Source organism: Meriones unguiculatus, chromosome 1, assembly GCF_030254825.1.
Source record: "Meriones unguiculatus strain TT.TT164.6M chromosome 1, Bangor_MerUng_6.1, whole genome shotgun sequence".
Classification (NCBI taxonomy): domain Eukaryota; kingdom Metazoa; phylum Chordata; class Mammalia; order Rodentia; family Muridae; genus Meriones; species Meriones unguiculatus.
The window spans coordinates 61,314,725-61,328,530 of NC_083349.1; the positions used below are offsets into that span (position 1 = coordinate 61,314,725).

At 38.2% G+C, this 13,806-nt stretch overlaps 1 protein-coding gene across 5 annotated transcripts in view; it reads right to left on the reverse strand.

The window, feature by feature from the left end:
* The window catches only part of Nt5c2 (5'-nucleotidase, cytosolic II), a 118,848-nt gene that overhangs the window by 23,028 nt on the left and 82,014 nt on the right, over positions 1-13,806 (reverse strand). For all 5 annotated transcript variants that reach the window (XM_060390701.1, XM_060390687.1, XM_060390691.1 and 2 more), the window contains one exon: positions 9,978-10,051. In XM_060390701.1, coding sequence (XP_060246684.1) covers positions 9,978-10,051 — 74 coding nt within the window. The remainder of the gene's footprint in view (positions 1-9,977; positions 10,052-13,806) is intronic.

The window sequence follows — 13,806 nt, forward strand, 5'->3', positions numbered from 1 at the left end:
TACCACCCTCCTTCGTTACCCACAGATAAGACACACACATTCACTCAGACATGTGTGTACATGTTTCTTAAAAGTATTAAGCCAGACACGATGTCACATGCATGTACTTCTAGCACCTGAGGAGCAGAAGCAGCACCGTCCGGAGTTGAAAGCCAGCCAAGTGTACAGAGTGAGTATGGGCCAGGTAGAGATACGTAATAAACACACAGGCAAGCAAACAAATACAAGCAGGAGTATTAACAGAAGGCTTATTTTAAAATAAAAGGAAAAATAATAACTTAACTGAAGAATTTTCCCTGAGAATATCTACATACTTATCAGAACCTTGTATCTTCCCTACTGTTTTTAAGACTTAAAGAAACTGAACATTTTCTGAGATATTTTAAAATCAATGCATTTTTTTCCAAAAACAAAGAGCTTTTAGCTTTGAAGGCACACACAGTTCATGCTACACTACAAGCACACACAATCAGGTATTTTTAAGTTTCAGAAGATGACATGACTTTAAAAGTTATAGACAAGGCAGAAGAAAAGCCAATTACCTCAGTCTAGGAAACCATGTGTTTAAATCTTTGTATGCTGTAGCCAGGCTGATGCAAGTAACTGATTTTGATAAAGCTTACCTGTCAACAGCCCTAAGATTCAGACTCTGCTAACATCTTCCAAACACCTACATCATGGTCAGGAAGCAACAGAAGCATGTGAAGTGGTTAGGGAAGGATGTGCGTCTTGCCTGAAGGAAGAAGTTAACTATTCAACTACAGCTGACTTGCTTGAGAATGAAGACCAACTACTGCCAACCTAGATTTTTCATCTCTAATCTTTCAGTTTTAAAATAGAACCCAACTAAGCAAACATTAAACACGCATTCTCTGAGCCAGCCTGAGGTCTTCCAGCTGAAAACAGATCCATGTAGTCTAATGTGCTAGCCTGTATTTCAGGCCACAGCTCCTGGTGATGGTTTTCGACCCATCTAAGGTAGTTTAATACTAGATGTGAGGCTAGAAAAATTTGGCAATACTAGAAGGTTTCTGAATGGGGAGTCAAGGGCGATGCATCTGAGGTGCATTAGGTAGTGGCCATCCATAGGATGTAACAGGAGTTCACTGCACACTTGTTCTGAACACATGGCATGTCCACATTCCATGCGCACGCTGTCACGCCCCACTAGGCTCAGACATGAGACTACTATGTGCTAGGAGTTAGTGTTTTATGATACATACAAAGTTTTCTGTTCTTTTAGAAATATAATGGTTTGATTAAAGAAACAGACTTTTAATATGCTCATACCATAGTTTTCTCATTATGTACATATCAAACGTTAGATGAATTCAGTTAGAATTTTTATTTGAAAAATTGCTATTGCTGACTTGGTTTTCATCTTTAAAATATTAAATAAAATTTGACTTGGGATTAGAACAGAATTTCCAGCAATTTCTGGAAACGTCCTAAACGTACTTCTGCCACTTTGTATTATGTATTTCTATGAAGCAGTGTTCTCAGCATGGATGATTATAAAATTGAAATGTCCAGCAATAGGAAAAAACACTGGAGATGCTCTACACATTATAGCATTAACTATTTGGCCAAGGTCAGACATGGTGTATGCCTCTAACCCCAGCACCTGGAATGTAGAAGCAGGAAGATCTCTGCGTTTCAAGCCTAGCCTGGTCTATATAATGGATTCTAGGCCAGTAAAGGCTACAGTGTGGAACCCCCAAAATAAATAATTAAATAATTAATTATTTTCTAATATTAATTTTATATATAAATAAATATTAATTTCTATAAAAAATATTAAAGTAAATAAATATTAAGCCAAGACTTGGTTCTTTCATGTAAAAATCACAAGCATATGTACCTCACTAGATATATAAATTTGCCTTTATCTTTAATAAATGTATACCAAAGTATTCTTAAATATTTTTTTATTATTTATTGTCAATAAATGATTTGTATCCATATTTTATAGACCTATACACCCAAGGTCATGTGAAATTTTTTTCAGTTATAAAGGGAAAGTGAATAGAAAACAATGTAAGAAGCTCTGGCTTCATAAAGTTATCCTATTTTTTGAAATGTTATTATCTTCTTCAAGGAATCTTAAGGAAATAAAACTCAGGTACTTAACAAGTTGGACATATAGTCGGAAATAAGTTAGCTCTTCAGAAACCACAAAGTATCCTGGAAGTTTTAAGAAATAAAGAACCTGAAGCAGGGCGTGGTAAACACCTTTGATCCCAGCACTCAGGGAGGCAGAGACAGGCAGATCTCTGTGAGTTCGAGGCCAGCCTGGTCTACAAAGTGAGTCCAGGACAGCCAAGGCTACACAGAGAGGCTAGCCTGTTTCAAAAAATCAAAAAACAAAACAAACAAACAAAAAATAAAAGAAAGAAATGAAAACAAAGGCATAGTCACTGCAATGCCTTGACAGTAATTTTCCCTTGAGGAGCTGGAGAGATGGCTTAGAGGTTAAGAGCTGTTATTCCAAAGATCCTGAGTTCAATTCCCAGCAACCATATGGTAGCTCATAAACAGCTATGATGAGATCTGGTGCCCTCTTCTGGCCTGCAGGCACAAATGCAGGCAGAATACTGTATAAATAATAAATAAATTTAAAATAATAATAATTGTTATTATTATTATTTTCCCTTGAGTCTGATTTCTTCATTAAGACTTTTGGCACACTGAGTGACAGAAAGGAATCTGCGATCTTAACACTAGGTAGAGGCGGGAGAATCAGAAGTTCAAGGTGATCCATCCTTAGCCACATCAGAAGTTTGAGACTCGCCTGTGGTAGAGACCCTCACTGTCTCCTCACAACAACACAGGTTAGCAATATTAAGCTGTATGTACGTGCACCAAACGGCGGGGAAAAGCCCTGTGGCGTCACGCTCTCTGAGGGCAGCATGCCAAGAGCGTAATTCTCCTTGAGATCGTTTTCTCCTCACTTTAAAGGCCTCCACTTCCAGTGAGTGCGGCGAGTGAGGGTATACAATTGCTGACAGAAACATGATGAGTGCCCTGGACTCTAGTCCGAGGAAACAAGCCACAAACAAATGTTCATTTAAATGTCAAGAAGGTTGAGTCCATTCCAGTAACAATAAAACGAAATTTACTATGTATTTATTAAAGGCTGATGATGATCAGAGGTCCTGGGATGCTTCTGCTACCAGCAGAATATTGGGGGCTAGTTCTAGTTTTTCTTAATTTCTTTCCTGGTACTCTTTAATAGCTTTATTCTGATGCTTTTCTCCACGCTTATAGAAGTACTTTAAAGTACTCAAGTTTCAGATAATTGGGTTTCACCCATGGTAGCTTAATGACATTGCACAGACACAGACAAGGGCAGTAGCTCAGATGTAGTTTCTAGTTGTGGATGAGGTTTGACTGAGAAAGGCCCTACAGGTTCTTAAGTGAATGCTTGGTCAGCAGGAAGTAGCACTATTAGAAAAGATTAGGAGGTGTGGCCTTGATGGAGGAAGTGTGTCATGGGGCACGTGCAGGGGGATGGGGGGGGAGGGTGGGAGTTTACTTTATAGTTTCAAAGGCCCATGGCAGGCCCAGGTGCCCGCATGTGTTCACATGCTCTCACTCTCAATCTCTCTCTCTCTCTCTCTCTCTCTCTCTCTCTCTCTCTTGTTCTCTCTGTGTATGGATCAGGATATAGCTCTCAGCTACTGTTCCAGTGCCTGCCTGTAGGTTGCCATGTTCTCTGCCATGATGTAATGGATCAAATCACTGAAGCAAGCCCTCAATAAAATGCTTTCTTTGGTAGGATTTGCCTTGGTCACAGTGTCTCTTCCCAGTAAGACAACAGCCTCTCTCTAATTTTCTTAATTGAGAAATTATATACAATTTACTCATAGTATTTTAAAATACTTGAAATAAGCTATATAGCAGACTTTTTCCTTTAAGATTATTTCTAAAAATTAAGTAAAAGTTAGGCACTAGCCCTCATCTTGAGAAGCTACCGACTGTTAATGTCTTCTAGGATAGAGACAGTCAGTTTTCTTTAACAGTGTGGCTCTTAATAGGTTAACCACTCTAGTAGCTAGCTTCATACTCAGGAGTACATGGGCAGCACAAATTGTACTCACTGAGCTTTTTTTTAAAAAAAAAAAAAGAGAGAGAGAGAGAAGAAGAAGAAAAAGAAAAGAAAGGGGAGGTGAATGTTGGAGATAAGAATTAATAAATTGTGTGTCCTAAAGTAAGCTAAACTATCTGGGCTGACAGTGTTCCCCACAGACTAACAAAATCCCCAATACCAGGTAGGAGGAACCTCCTTTTGAATGGCTGGTAAGGGTATTCCAAGTGATTCTCAAAGCAACAGAGACTACCGATGCCTTGGTTGGCTCTCAGGGGTTGAGGGTAGCCCCTATTGCTGAAGACACTGAACACTTAAGACACAAGACTCAAATGATTCAAGTTCGATCTGATCTGAAAACCTCCTTTCCCCCCAGTCCTAGAAAAACACTATGCAAGCTAACAAAGGTGGGAAGCAATTTATTTAGCAGTCCTACCCAGCTGCAACACTGTGAGCCATGACAATTACCAGCATAGCTAGGTAGCTGTAAAAAGTGCAGTAAGCGTCACTCACATATCAGTGGTAACCAACTGCTGTCTAGTTGGACTCCCCATTCAACAGGAGGCAAGTCATACCTGCTATGGAAAACCTAGTCAGCTTCCCAGAACTAGTGAAGTCATGGACATTAGAAAAGAATGATAGAACACCACTTTGCTAGGCTAGCAAAATTCCTCACTCTATTTTAAATGCTAGCCTTATACGTAGAGATACATATACCCACCACTACTCGAAGAAGCCTCTCTTTAGGGCAGATGGAGACGACCACAGAAAAATCACAATAGGACAAATGCAGAGGGCAACGGACTGTGTGTAGCCCAGCCCCAGTGATGCGCATCTACAGCAAAGCCCCTGCTTCTACAGCTCGGGGAACACTGAGGTACAGAGGACAGAAAGACTGTAGGTGCCAGAATACCAGGAAGTCTGCAGTCAGTCTCTTAGAATGGTGGAATAAACAAGACATGTCAATGTCAATGGGTGTCTTAACATGCAAAGGGGAAATTTCATGGGGCCCTACCCTATACAAGAAACTATAAGCAACTAATGACTGCTGAGAATTAGCCTTAGCTGTCCAATGCAGAGTAGTCAGCCCTGAAGCCATATACTCAACAACACAGACTTATCAGGTTATATTTATATATTCGTGCATATACAGATATATATATGTATTACTGTATATATAATGGTAATAAAGAAAAAAGAGGCAATCAACTTGAAAATGACGGCAGCACACGGGAGCAGCTTGAGGGGAGGTATCTGGGAGGACCTGGAGGGGGAAAGTTATGTAATTCTATTTCAATTAAAATCATAAAAGCAAGAGAGAAATGGGCTAGGTCTGTAGCTAAGTGATAGAATGCTTACATAACAGGCGCAAATCGCTGGGTTCAATCTCTAACAACTCAAATGTACACATACACACTTAAGTGAAAGGAAAAAGACAAACTGTCACACTATCTACATGCTAAAGAAAGGGCTACAATCCAAATTGTAAGGAAAGGGGATTTCTGTTCCAGGCAAGATTTTCATTTGGGGGGGTCCCAAAATAAAATAAAAAAAAAAACAGAAAAGAAGAAAGTTCATAGTTTGTTTGTTGGGCTTTTTGTTCTTTATTTGGGGTCTTTTATTGATATTTACAGATTACTGGATAATTTCTGTTGTCTTAAAAACTTAGACCATATGAAAATGGAAACTGATTGAGGTTTAAATTCCCTGAGTTTTAAAAGTCAGTTGCCATCCAGGTGTGGTACACAAGCTTGTAATCCCAACACTTAGAAGGCTGAGGCAGGAGGACTCCCATGAATTCAAGGGCAATAAAGTAAGTACCAGGACAGTAAAGGCTATGTAGCAAGACTGTGAATAATAATAATAATAATAGCCAGGTGCTAGTTACTGACAAGGTTCAGGACACATTACCTCAAATACTGTCTCTTGAGACCCCAAAAAACTAGAAACAGAAAGTCTATCCTATCTCCACTCTCTCCCTTTGAAGCACATCATAAAACCCCGGGACACCAGTTTCTTAAGTCCCTGATTTTACAGGTGAACTCCCTTCTAGGAAAAAAAGGAATATCCTTCTCTTTGAAGGTGCAGGAAGGATCTGAATACATCCTTGTCCAATCATATTTCCCCATGACTGTCTTTGTGACAAATCTGAGCATAAAAACACACAAGTTCTCTCATTTGTCAGTCTTCATTTCCTTAGAAGGTTCCCATGTCTTCTTATAAAACAAAAGAATGTTTTTCCTTGTTAACCTCTCTTCTGTTTTATGGAGCCTTGGCCATGAACTTAAATAGGAAGTAAAGATACTACATTTCCTTTTATATATATATAAGTCCTCATATGTCTTGACTTGGCTTCCTTTGTGAACTGAGTGACCACTGGCTCAATGAGCTTGAAAATTAAAAGGCACACTGTTCATAAAAGTACATTTTCTAACAGAAATATGTGGTTTATAAGTGTTATTCTTGTCTGCTTGAAAGTTTCTCAAGAGAGTTTGTGGGACACTAGCCACAGTACCCATCTGTTCTAATGGAACACATATGTGTATCACTGAATTTATGGAACCTGAACATATTAGAGTTGGGGAATGTAACTTCCTGTCAATTACAGTGCCTAAGAATTAAAAGTGAAACCAAACCAAAACCAAAAAAAGCCCTTCAAACTTCCAAATTGGGGGAAGGGGGGTTGATCAAAATGGCTTCCAAAATGAACAAAATTAGAAGTAACATTTTTCTGTTTATTTTTGAGACAGAGTCTTACTACATAGCTCTGACTGTGCTGGAACTATGTAGATTAGGCTGTCCTCAAACTCACAAAGATCCACCTCCCTCTGCCTCCTGAGTGCTGGAATTAAAGGCTCAAGCTACTACACCCATCTGGCTCAATTTCCACAGTTATAAACTAAGAGTGAATGTATCAGTCTATATTTATGAAGGAACTAAATAAATATTAATAACAACTTCTAACCCCAAATACTGTCCTATTCCCTTAGGACTTCTGGAGAAGTGTGCACACGTGTGTGTATGCACCTCCCTCAAAAAAAGTATATAGATAACTATATCTACTTCAAGAGAGGCTTTCAGCCGCCAACATGATAAACAAACCTATTTAGAGCTGCCCATATGATTAAAATAGCATATTCGATCTTTTAGATGAAATTAATAACTATTTTTTCCTTTACTTGTTAATAGAAAACCAAATGTTTATTGAATGTCTTTTATTAGGCAAGGAAATACACAAAGGTGTAGCTAGTCTTTTGCTACTTAGTCGGTTTTTCTTCTCCCCATCCTTCCTCCCCCCTCCCCATTTCACGCACTATCACTAGATAGAAGAGAAAAAAATGATAGAGGAGAGAGAAAGATCTGCAAATCTAATTTCTTTCTTTTTGAACATGACTACTAACAAATATCAACCGACCCCCAGCCCCATGACCACCAACCACCAACTCTGCTTCTTGGGGCCCTAGCACTTATAATTATGGGAACTCTGAAAAGTTCCCATAATTCCAAATGTCACACAACTGTAGAAACATTTTCAATGAAATAAGCACTTTTTGGATCAGTGGCCAACGGTTTCAGGCGACCTCTCCTGCGCAATTCTAATTTTTATCAGTCCTGATGGTATCCAAAAAGCTTTTCATTTCCTGTGGAAATATAAACACATCTGAGTCCCCAATACAAGAGTCTTGCTGGCTTCCATTCTGATGTTAACACAGCCTTGCAGTATATAGGCTAATTTAATTCCACATTTTTTTTCTCTATAACCCAGTGTCTCTTGGCTGCTGTTGTTCCTTTCTCATTAACATTCAGAAAATTTAAAGTTAGCAGAGCACTATTTAGTCATCCCTGGGGGTCTTCATTTCTTCCATTTTGTTTTATAAGCATTTCCTTTAAGGTGCAATTAGATCTTTCTACAACTGCTTGTTCTGTAGGATTATGTGGTATGTCTGTAATGTGCTTTACATTATAATATGCAAACAGCTGCTTCATCTTATAAACAAACATGTTAATGCTCTGAGGAAACTTACCAGATGTCAGAATTGTACAGGGAATGATTCATAAAGAATATAGACTCACACCAAGTATGTCAGCTCATACCTGTGATCCCAGCACTGAGAAAACTGAGGGAAGATAATAAATTCAAGGCCAGCCAAGCCAGATAGCAAGACCCACCCTGTCTCAAAAATAAATAAGTAAATAAATACATACAAACATACATACCAAGAGTATTTAGCCCAAACACTCAAACCTTAAAGAGAAACACAAACACATACCTCTTTATTTTATCACTGTACCTCAAAGCATATTTTTCTAATGAAAGCCTTCTAACTTCAAAGGGATTGAGTTTGTTTCTGTTTTGCTCTTGTGTATTTTAACAGTGTCAAAAGAAGTTACTCAGTTACTTTTAATGACAACCATTCAGGAAAGTAAGTTTCACATTTTAAAGTTCTGTGTATTTAACATTTCCTTTTTAAAGAAAGATCTCATTATAACCTACCTACAATGGTCTCAAACTTCTGGACTCGAGCAATCCTTTAGCTTCCTAGGTGCTGAGGCTATAAGTGCATACTGCTATAGCTAGCTAATGGCAATTTTTTTAAAAAGAGAATTTCTGGAATTTCCACCTGAGTATTGTAACTGCAACTGTATGTGTTAAACACATGTATAGGTGTTCAACCTGATCTCTCAAACCTACTACTCTTAAGTTAAGTGACATCCTGACAATGTTATCAATATTTTAAGTTCTGAAGAGAAAAACCTATAGACTGACACCTGGCTATTTCAACTATCAATGAGAGACAGAAGGGAAGAAGTACGATGTTAATCTTTTCAGGAGACTGTATGAGCAAAGCTAACACCTCTAGTTTTTAGGAAGTCTTTTTGTATACTGTACATGCAGCCATTTGATGGAAAATGAACAGTCGTCCTCTGTCTACAAATAAGTATTAGTGGGCTAGAGAGATGGCTAAATGGTTAAGTGTGTGTACTGCTCTTTCAGAGCACCTATATTTAGTTTCCAGCACTCAAGTCAGGACACTTACAACCATTAGTAACTCCAGCTCTGGGGATCTGTTGCCCTCTTCTGACCTTCGTGGTCACCTGCTTTCATATGCACATACCCACACACAGATACATACATGCACACTAATTAAAAATAAAACAAATCTATAAAAAAAAAAAGAGTAAAACGTTATGAATCTGAAAGGTACAGCTCAGTAGTAAATCATTCGCCTGACATGATCAAGGCCCTAGGTTTGACTCCTAAGCATTATAATCAAACTAACATGAAAAGGGTTAAAAAATGTTGCTGGGTGTAGTAGCTCATGCCTGCAAGCCAAGCACTTACAACTCCCCCAATCCCATAATAATACTTAAAAATTTAATAATTAACTTTATAGCAGAATGAGAAATCCAAAAATTCATCTTTAACCTGGGCATTGTGACACATGCCTATACTCCCAGCACTTAAGAAGCAAACGCAAAAGATCCATGCACGTTTCAAGCCCACAGGAGTTCCAGCCTACCCTGCATGAGCAAGTCCCAGGTCAGGTTGGAGCACAGTGTGATACTTGCTCAAAAAAAATGTTTTTTCTATTTTTGAAAAACAGCTTAAAATAATTAGAGCCAAAAATGACCAAATAGACACATTAATGTATTCATCAATCTATACTTTTATAAAAAATTTTATGAGTTTTAACGTAAGTTAGGACTTTTTCTAACTATCTCTACAAGCTCAGGAACACTGGGTAACTTCAGTGTTCACATATCTCAATGGAAAGATAATCCAACACAAGCTTCTCGCAGCCAAATCAATGATTACATGAACTGCCCATGGACCCATTATGTTGTATTAAGATCAGTAATTCTTAAGAAATCAAAAATCATTACTCACCAGCAAGGGTATAATCCATATCAAAACCAAAACACTTTATTTTTTCCATGGCTAAACTTCTGTTCACAAACACCCTATGGAAAAAGTTTAAAAAAACGTATCTTGATTAACATTGAAGTTTAATTAAGTTACTTTCCTATTTTTCTAGACTGCCATCTATTTTATTTTTCCAGCTGACTTCGTTATTGTATATATTTAAGCTGTTTAACTTGATGACTTGATGTTACATATATACAGTGACTCCTGGGGTCAGCAACTTAAACACGCCATGCGCTTAGTTCCCCTCCCTCCCTCTTCTGCCTCCCTGGTGTAACAGACCACTACCTGTGCTCACACTGTACTTACATCTCAGACAAATGTGTCCTAGGTACCTGCAGTTGTGTATCTCACTCCCAACCACTAGTTTACTCTCTACATCTATGTATTTAATGTTCTTAAATTTTACACAGGATATGTTGCAGTGCTTTTCCTGTGTTTAGTGTATTAACTAGGTACAATATCATCTAAGTTCATCTAGATAGCTGCAAATGGTACATTCTCCCTTGTAAAGCTAAATAATATTCCTCTGCTTTATGTATAGAGTTTATAGCCACCCTGCATCTATGGATAAATACTGCAGTCTTTCTATATCTTGATTATTGGGAATAATGATGCAATGAACACTAGAGAGCAGCTTTACAAGATGGGTGACCTCATTTTCTTTAGGTACTGCTGGTTCGTATTACTTTGATTTTTTTGAGAAGCTTGGTGACATTTATACTGGAGATACAACAATTTATGCCGAACTTTTGTATATCTAATTATGGTCTTAATTTGAACTCCCTATTGATTAGATCACCTGTGATTTTAAATACTTTTTCACGTATCTGTTGGCAATTTGTAAGTCTTCCTGAGAAAAAGTCTATTCAGGTCCTTTGCCTATTTTTCAACTGAGTTTTTTGTTTTTCTGATATTTGCCTGTTTCCATTTAGGTAACAAGGGGTAGGTAACTTCTAACTGCTTGGTCCAGTGGTAAAGGTCAGTCCAGTGCTGAAGTGATCAAGAGGCTAGGGCAGGAGTAGCATTGGATCCCAGGAATTCAAAGCCAGACTGGACAAAGATACGTAATAAACAAACAAACAAATAAATAAATGGCTGGACATGATGAAGATCCCTTTAACCCCTGTAACCATAGCAGGAAGTCCAAAGCAGGAAGATCACAAATTATAGGCCAGCCTGGGCTGGCTACGAGCATTCCAGGCCAGCCTGAGATACACACAGATCCTGGCTCAAAACAAAAGCCCAAGTAAGTAAATAAGAGGGGAAGTAAGCCTGGTGTGAAGGCGTATTTAGGGGTTGAGGAGGCCAAGCTCATGACCAAGGCAGTCTGGGTTACATGGTACAGACTGTCTAAACTTAAAACAAAACAAAAAGCCTCCAAGGTCTGAGAAGCACAGCATACACAACACCCTAGGTTCAATCACAAGCATTACAATAAGCCAGGCATGGTAGCATACACCTGTAATCCCGAGTGGAGGTAGGAGGAGCAGAAGTTCAAGTTCACCCTCAACTGCAGAGTGAATTCAAGGCAAGGCTAGAGACGACAGGTGACCCTGTCTCAAACACACACGCACGCAACATAATTTTTAAAAACTTCTTCACAAACTCATAAACTTGGTGTTACAAACTGTATTAAAACGGTTAAAGAACAGGTTTTCAAAGATTTGCTTAAAATAATTCATTGAAGACTTATATGTAAAACGGTCATTTATTTTCCCTGAAAACCACGAAAATCATTTGTATCTCATGGGTGTAACTGCTGCCACACACAGGTCAACTCCATAAATCTGTTAGTTTCTGAAAGAAGTGTTACATAAAGTAGTTATACTTTCCCTTTTTTTTTTTTTTTTTGGAGGGGTGGCAGGCAGATCTCTTTGAGTTTGAGGCCACATTGATCTACATAGTTCCAGGTCAGCCAGATCTACTATAAAAAACCAATCAACCAACCAACCAACCAATCTAGTTTTTACAAAATCACTGTTTATTTCATATTGACTTACATACAGTAAGGGAAGAAAAAGAATGCTGACAGCTGTAAGAAGAAAGAACTACATGAGAAATGATACTACCCAAGCCTTTTTGTTTTGTTTCCTTGTTTTTATTATTTTGAGGTGCTAGAAAAGCAAACACAGGGCTTGCACATCAAGCACTCTATCACAAAGCTACAAACCTAAAAACAAACGAACCCTAAAAACCACAAGTATTTAACTTCAGATACCACAGTGATCCTCCCAAGTTTTAGCCTGCTTTTTACTAATAACAAAAATCTACTTCATTACTGACAATCCCCACCTACCTAAATCCTTAGAAAACAACAGAGGTGAAAGACACAAAATAATGGTTCTAACTCTAAAAGTTACAAGCTAGTATGGCTGCTAGAGCTTTTCCAACAGGCTCAAGTCAGGCAGAAGGGCTGTTAAGAGTTTTAACAGCTGACATGCCTAAAATATCCTAAGGGAATACAGGCAGGACTGAGTTGAGGAAGATTTTTCTTCCACGCTATATACTCTAAGAAAGAGATACAGAACCACATAATTTTTAAAACAGTTTCAATTTTGATAGAAAAAAAGATATTAGCTGGTTTTAGAGGCAGCTGGCATAGCAGGGGAAACATTAAAGTTTCAAGCAAACATCCTTTCCCAGTCAGAAAAAAAAAGACGGCACCTGCACAGCCATGGGCGTCTGTCAGAGCACACGTGTTTTCAAACCCAGCAAGAACAGGGCATCCTTGTTAACTCCGGGAATAACATACTCTGGGAATACAAATAAATAAACAAAATCTGTTTTTGCCAAAATAATCACTGCTAAATATCCATCAAGTCGTATTTCTCATTCCTCTTTTACTTAACTAACCACATTACCTACTCAATCGACCATTTATTGGATATGTGCTATAACACACATTTCATTTTGTGATCTATATCATGGAAGTTGTCTTTTGGGGGTAGTCAGAGCTACAAAACGTTGTATGGTGTAAAAATTAGGAAATAAGACCTAGCAAATGGGTAAAAGCACTTGCTGCCAAGCGTAACAAGCTGAGTTCAACCTTAGGAACACGATCAGTTGTCCTTTGACCTCTCCAAGTGCCTGCAGTGGCATGCCTTCCTACATACACATGTGGACATGTGCATACAATATATTAACAAAAACAAAACATTTTAATTAGAAAATACCTTTTACAAAAAACGTCCACCAAATATCCTTTCTCTTTTTATACAAAACTAGTACTCTAATTCATAGACTCAATTCCTAAACTTAAGAATCACTCCTATGCCCTCCTCCTTTCTGTTAGGATCTTTATGTGAAAATCTCACATATATTCTCATCTTTCCTTTTCTTTCCCTAACTTAAACTATGAAACACAGAAGGAGTTATACAGAATGAAATCTAATTTGCTCCATAAGCAAAGCCGTAATAACCAAAGGGACAGCTGTATTATACAGAACTAAGCCAAATACAGTTACTGCACGTATATGCTAAGCTTTACAAAAACTATAAACACCAACGCTAAAAGAGAAGCCTTTGGCGCAGGAGACAACTTAAACCCGACAGAGCACATATCAGGACAGTCTGCAGCACTTCTCTCTCAGTCTGAGACTAATGGCGGCTCTCCACTAAGCTCATAAACTAAACAGAGTGTAACACATACAAATGCAAGGTAGCGATGAAAAGAGGAGTTCACTAACACACACATTTCAACACAAATACATTTATGTACTTGGGAAAATCAAATTTTCTATGAGTCCCAAGACCCTTCTGCAGATCTGCCAATGCTGGTTTATTATAACCT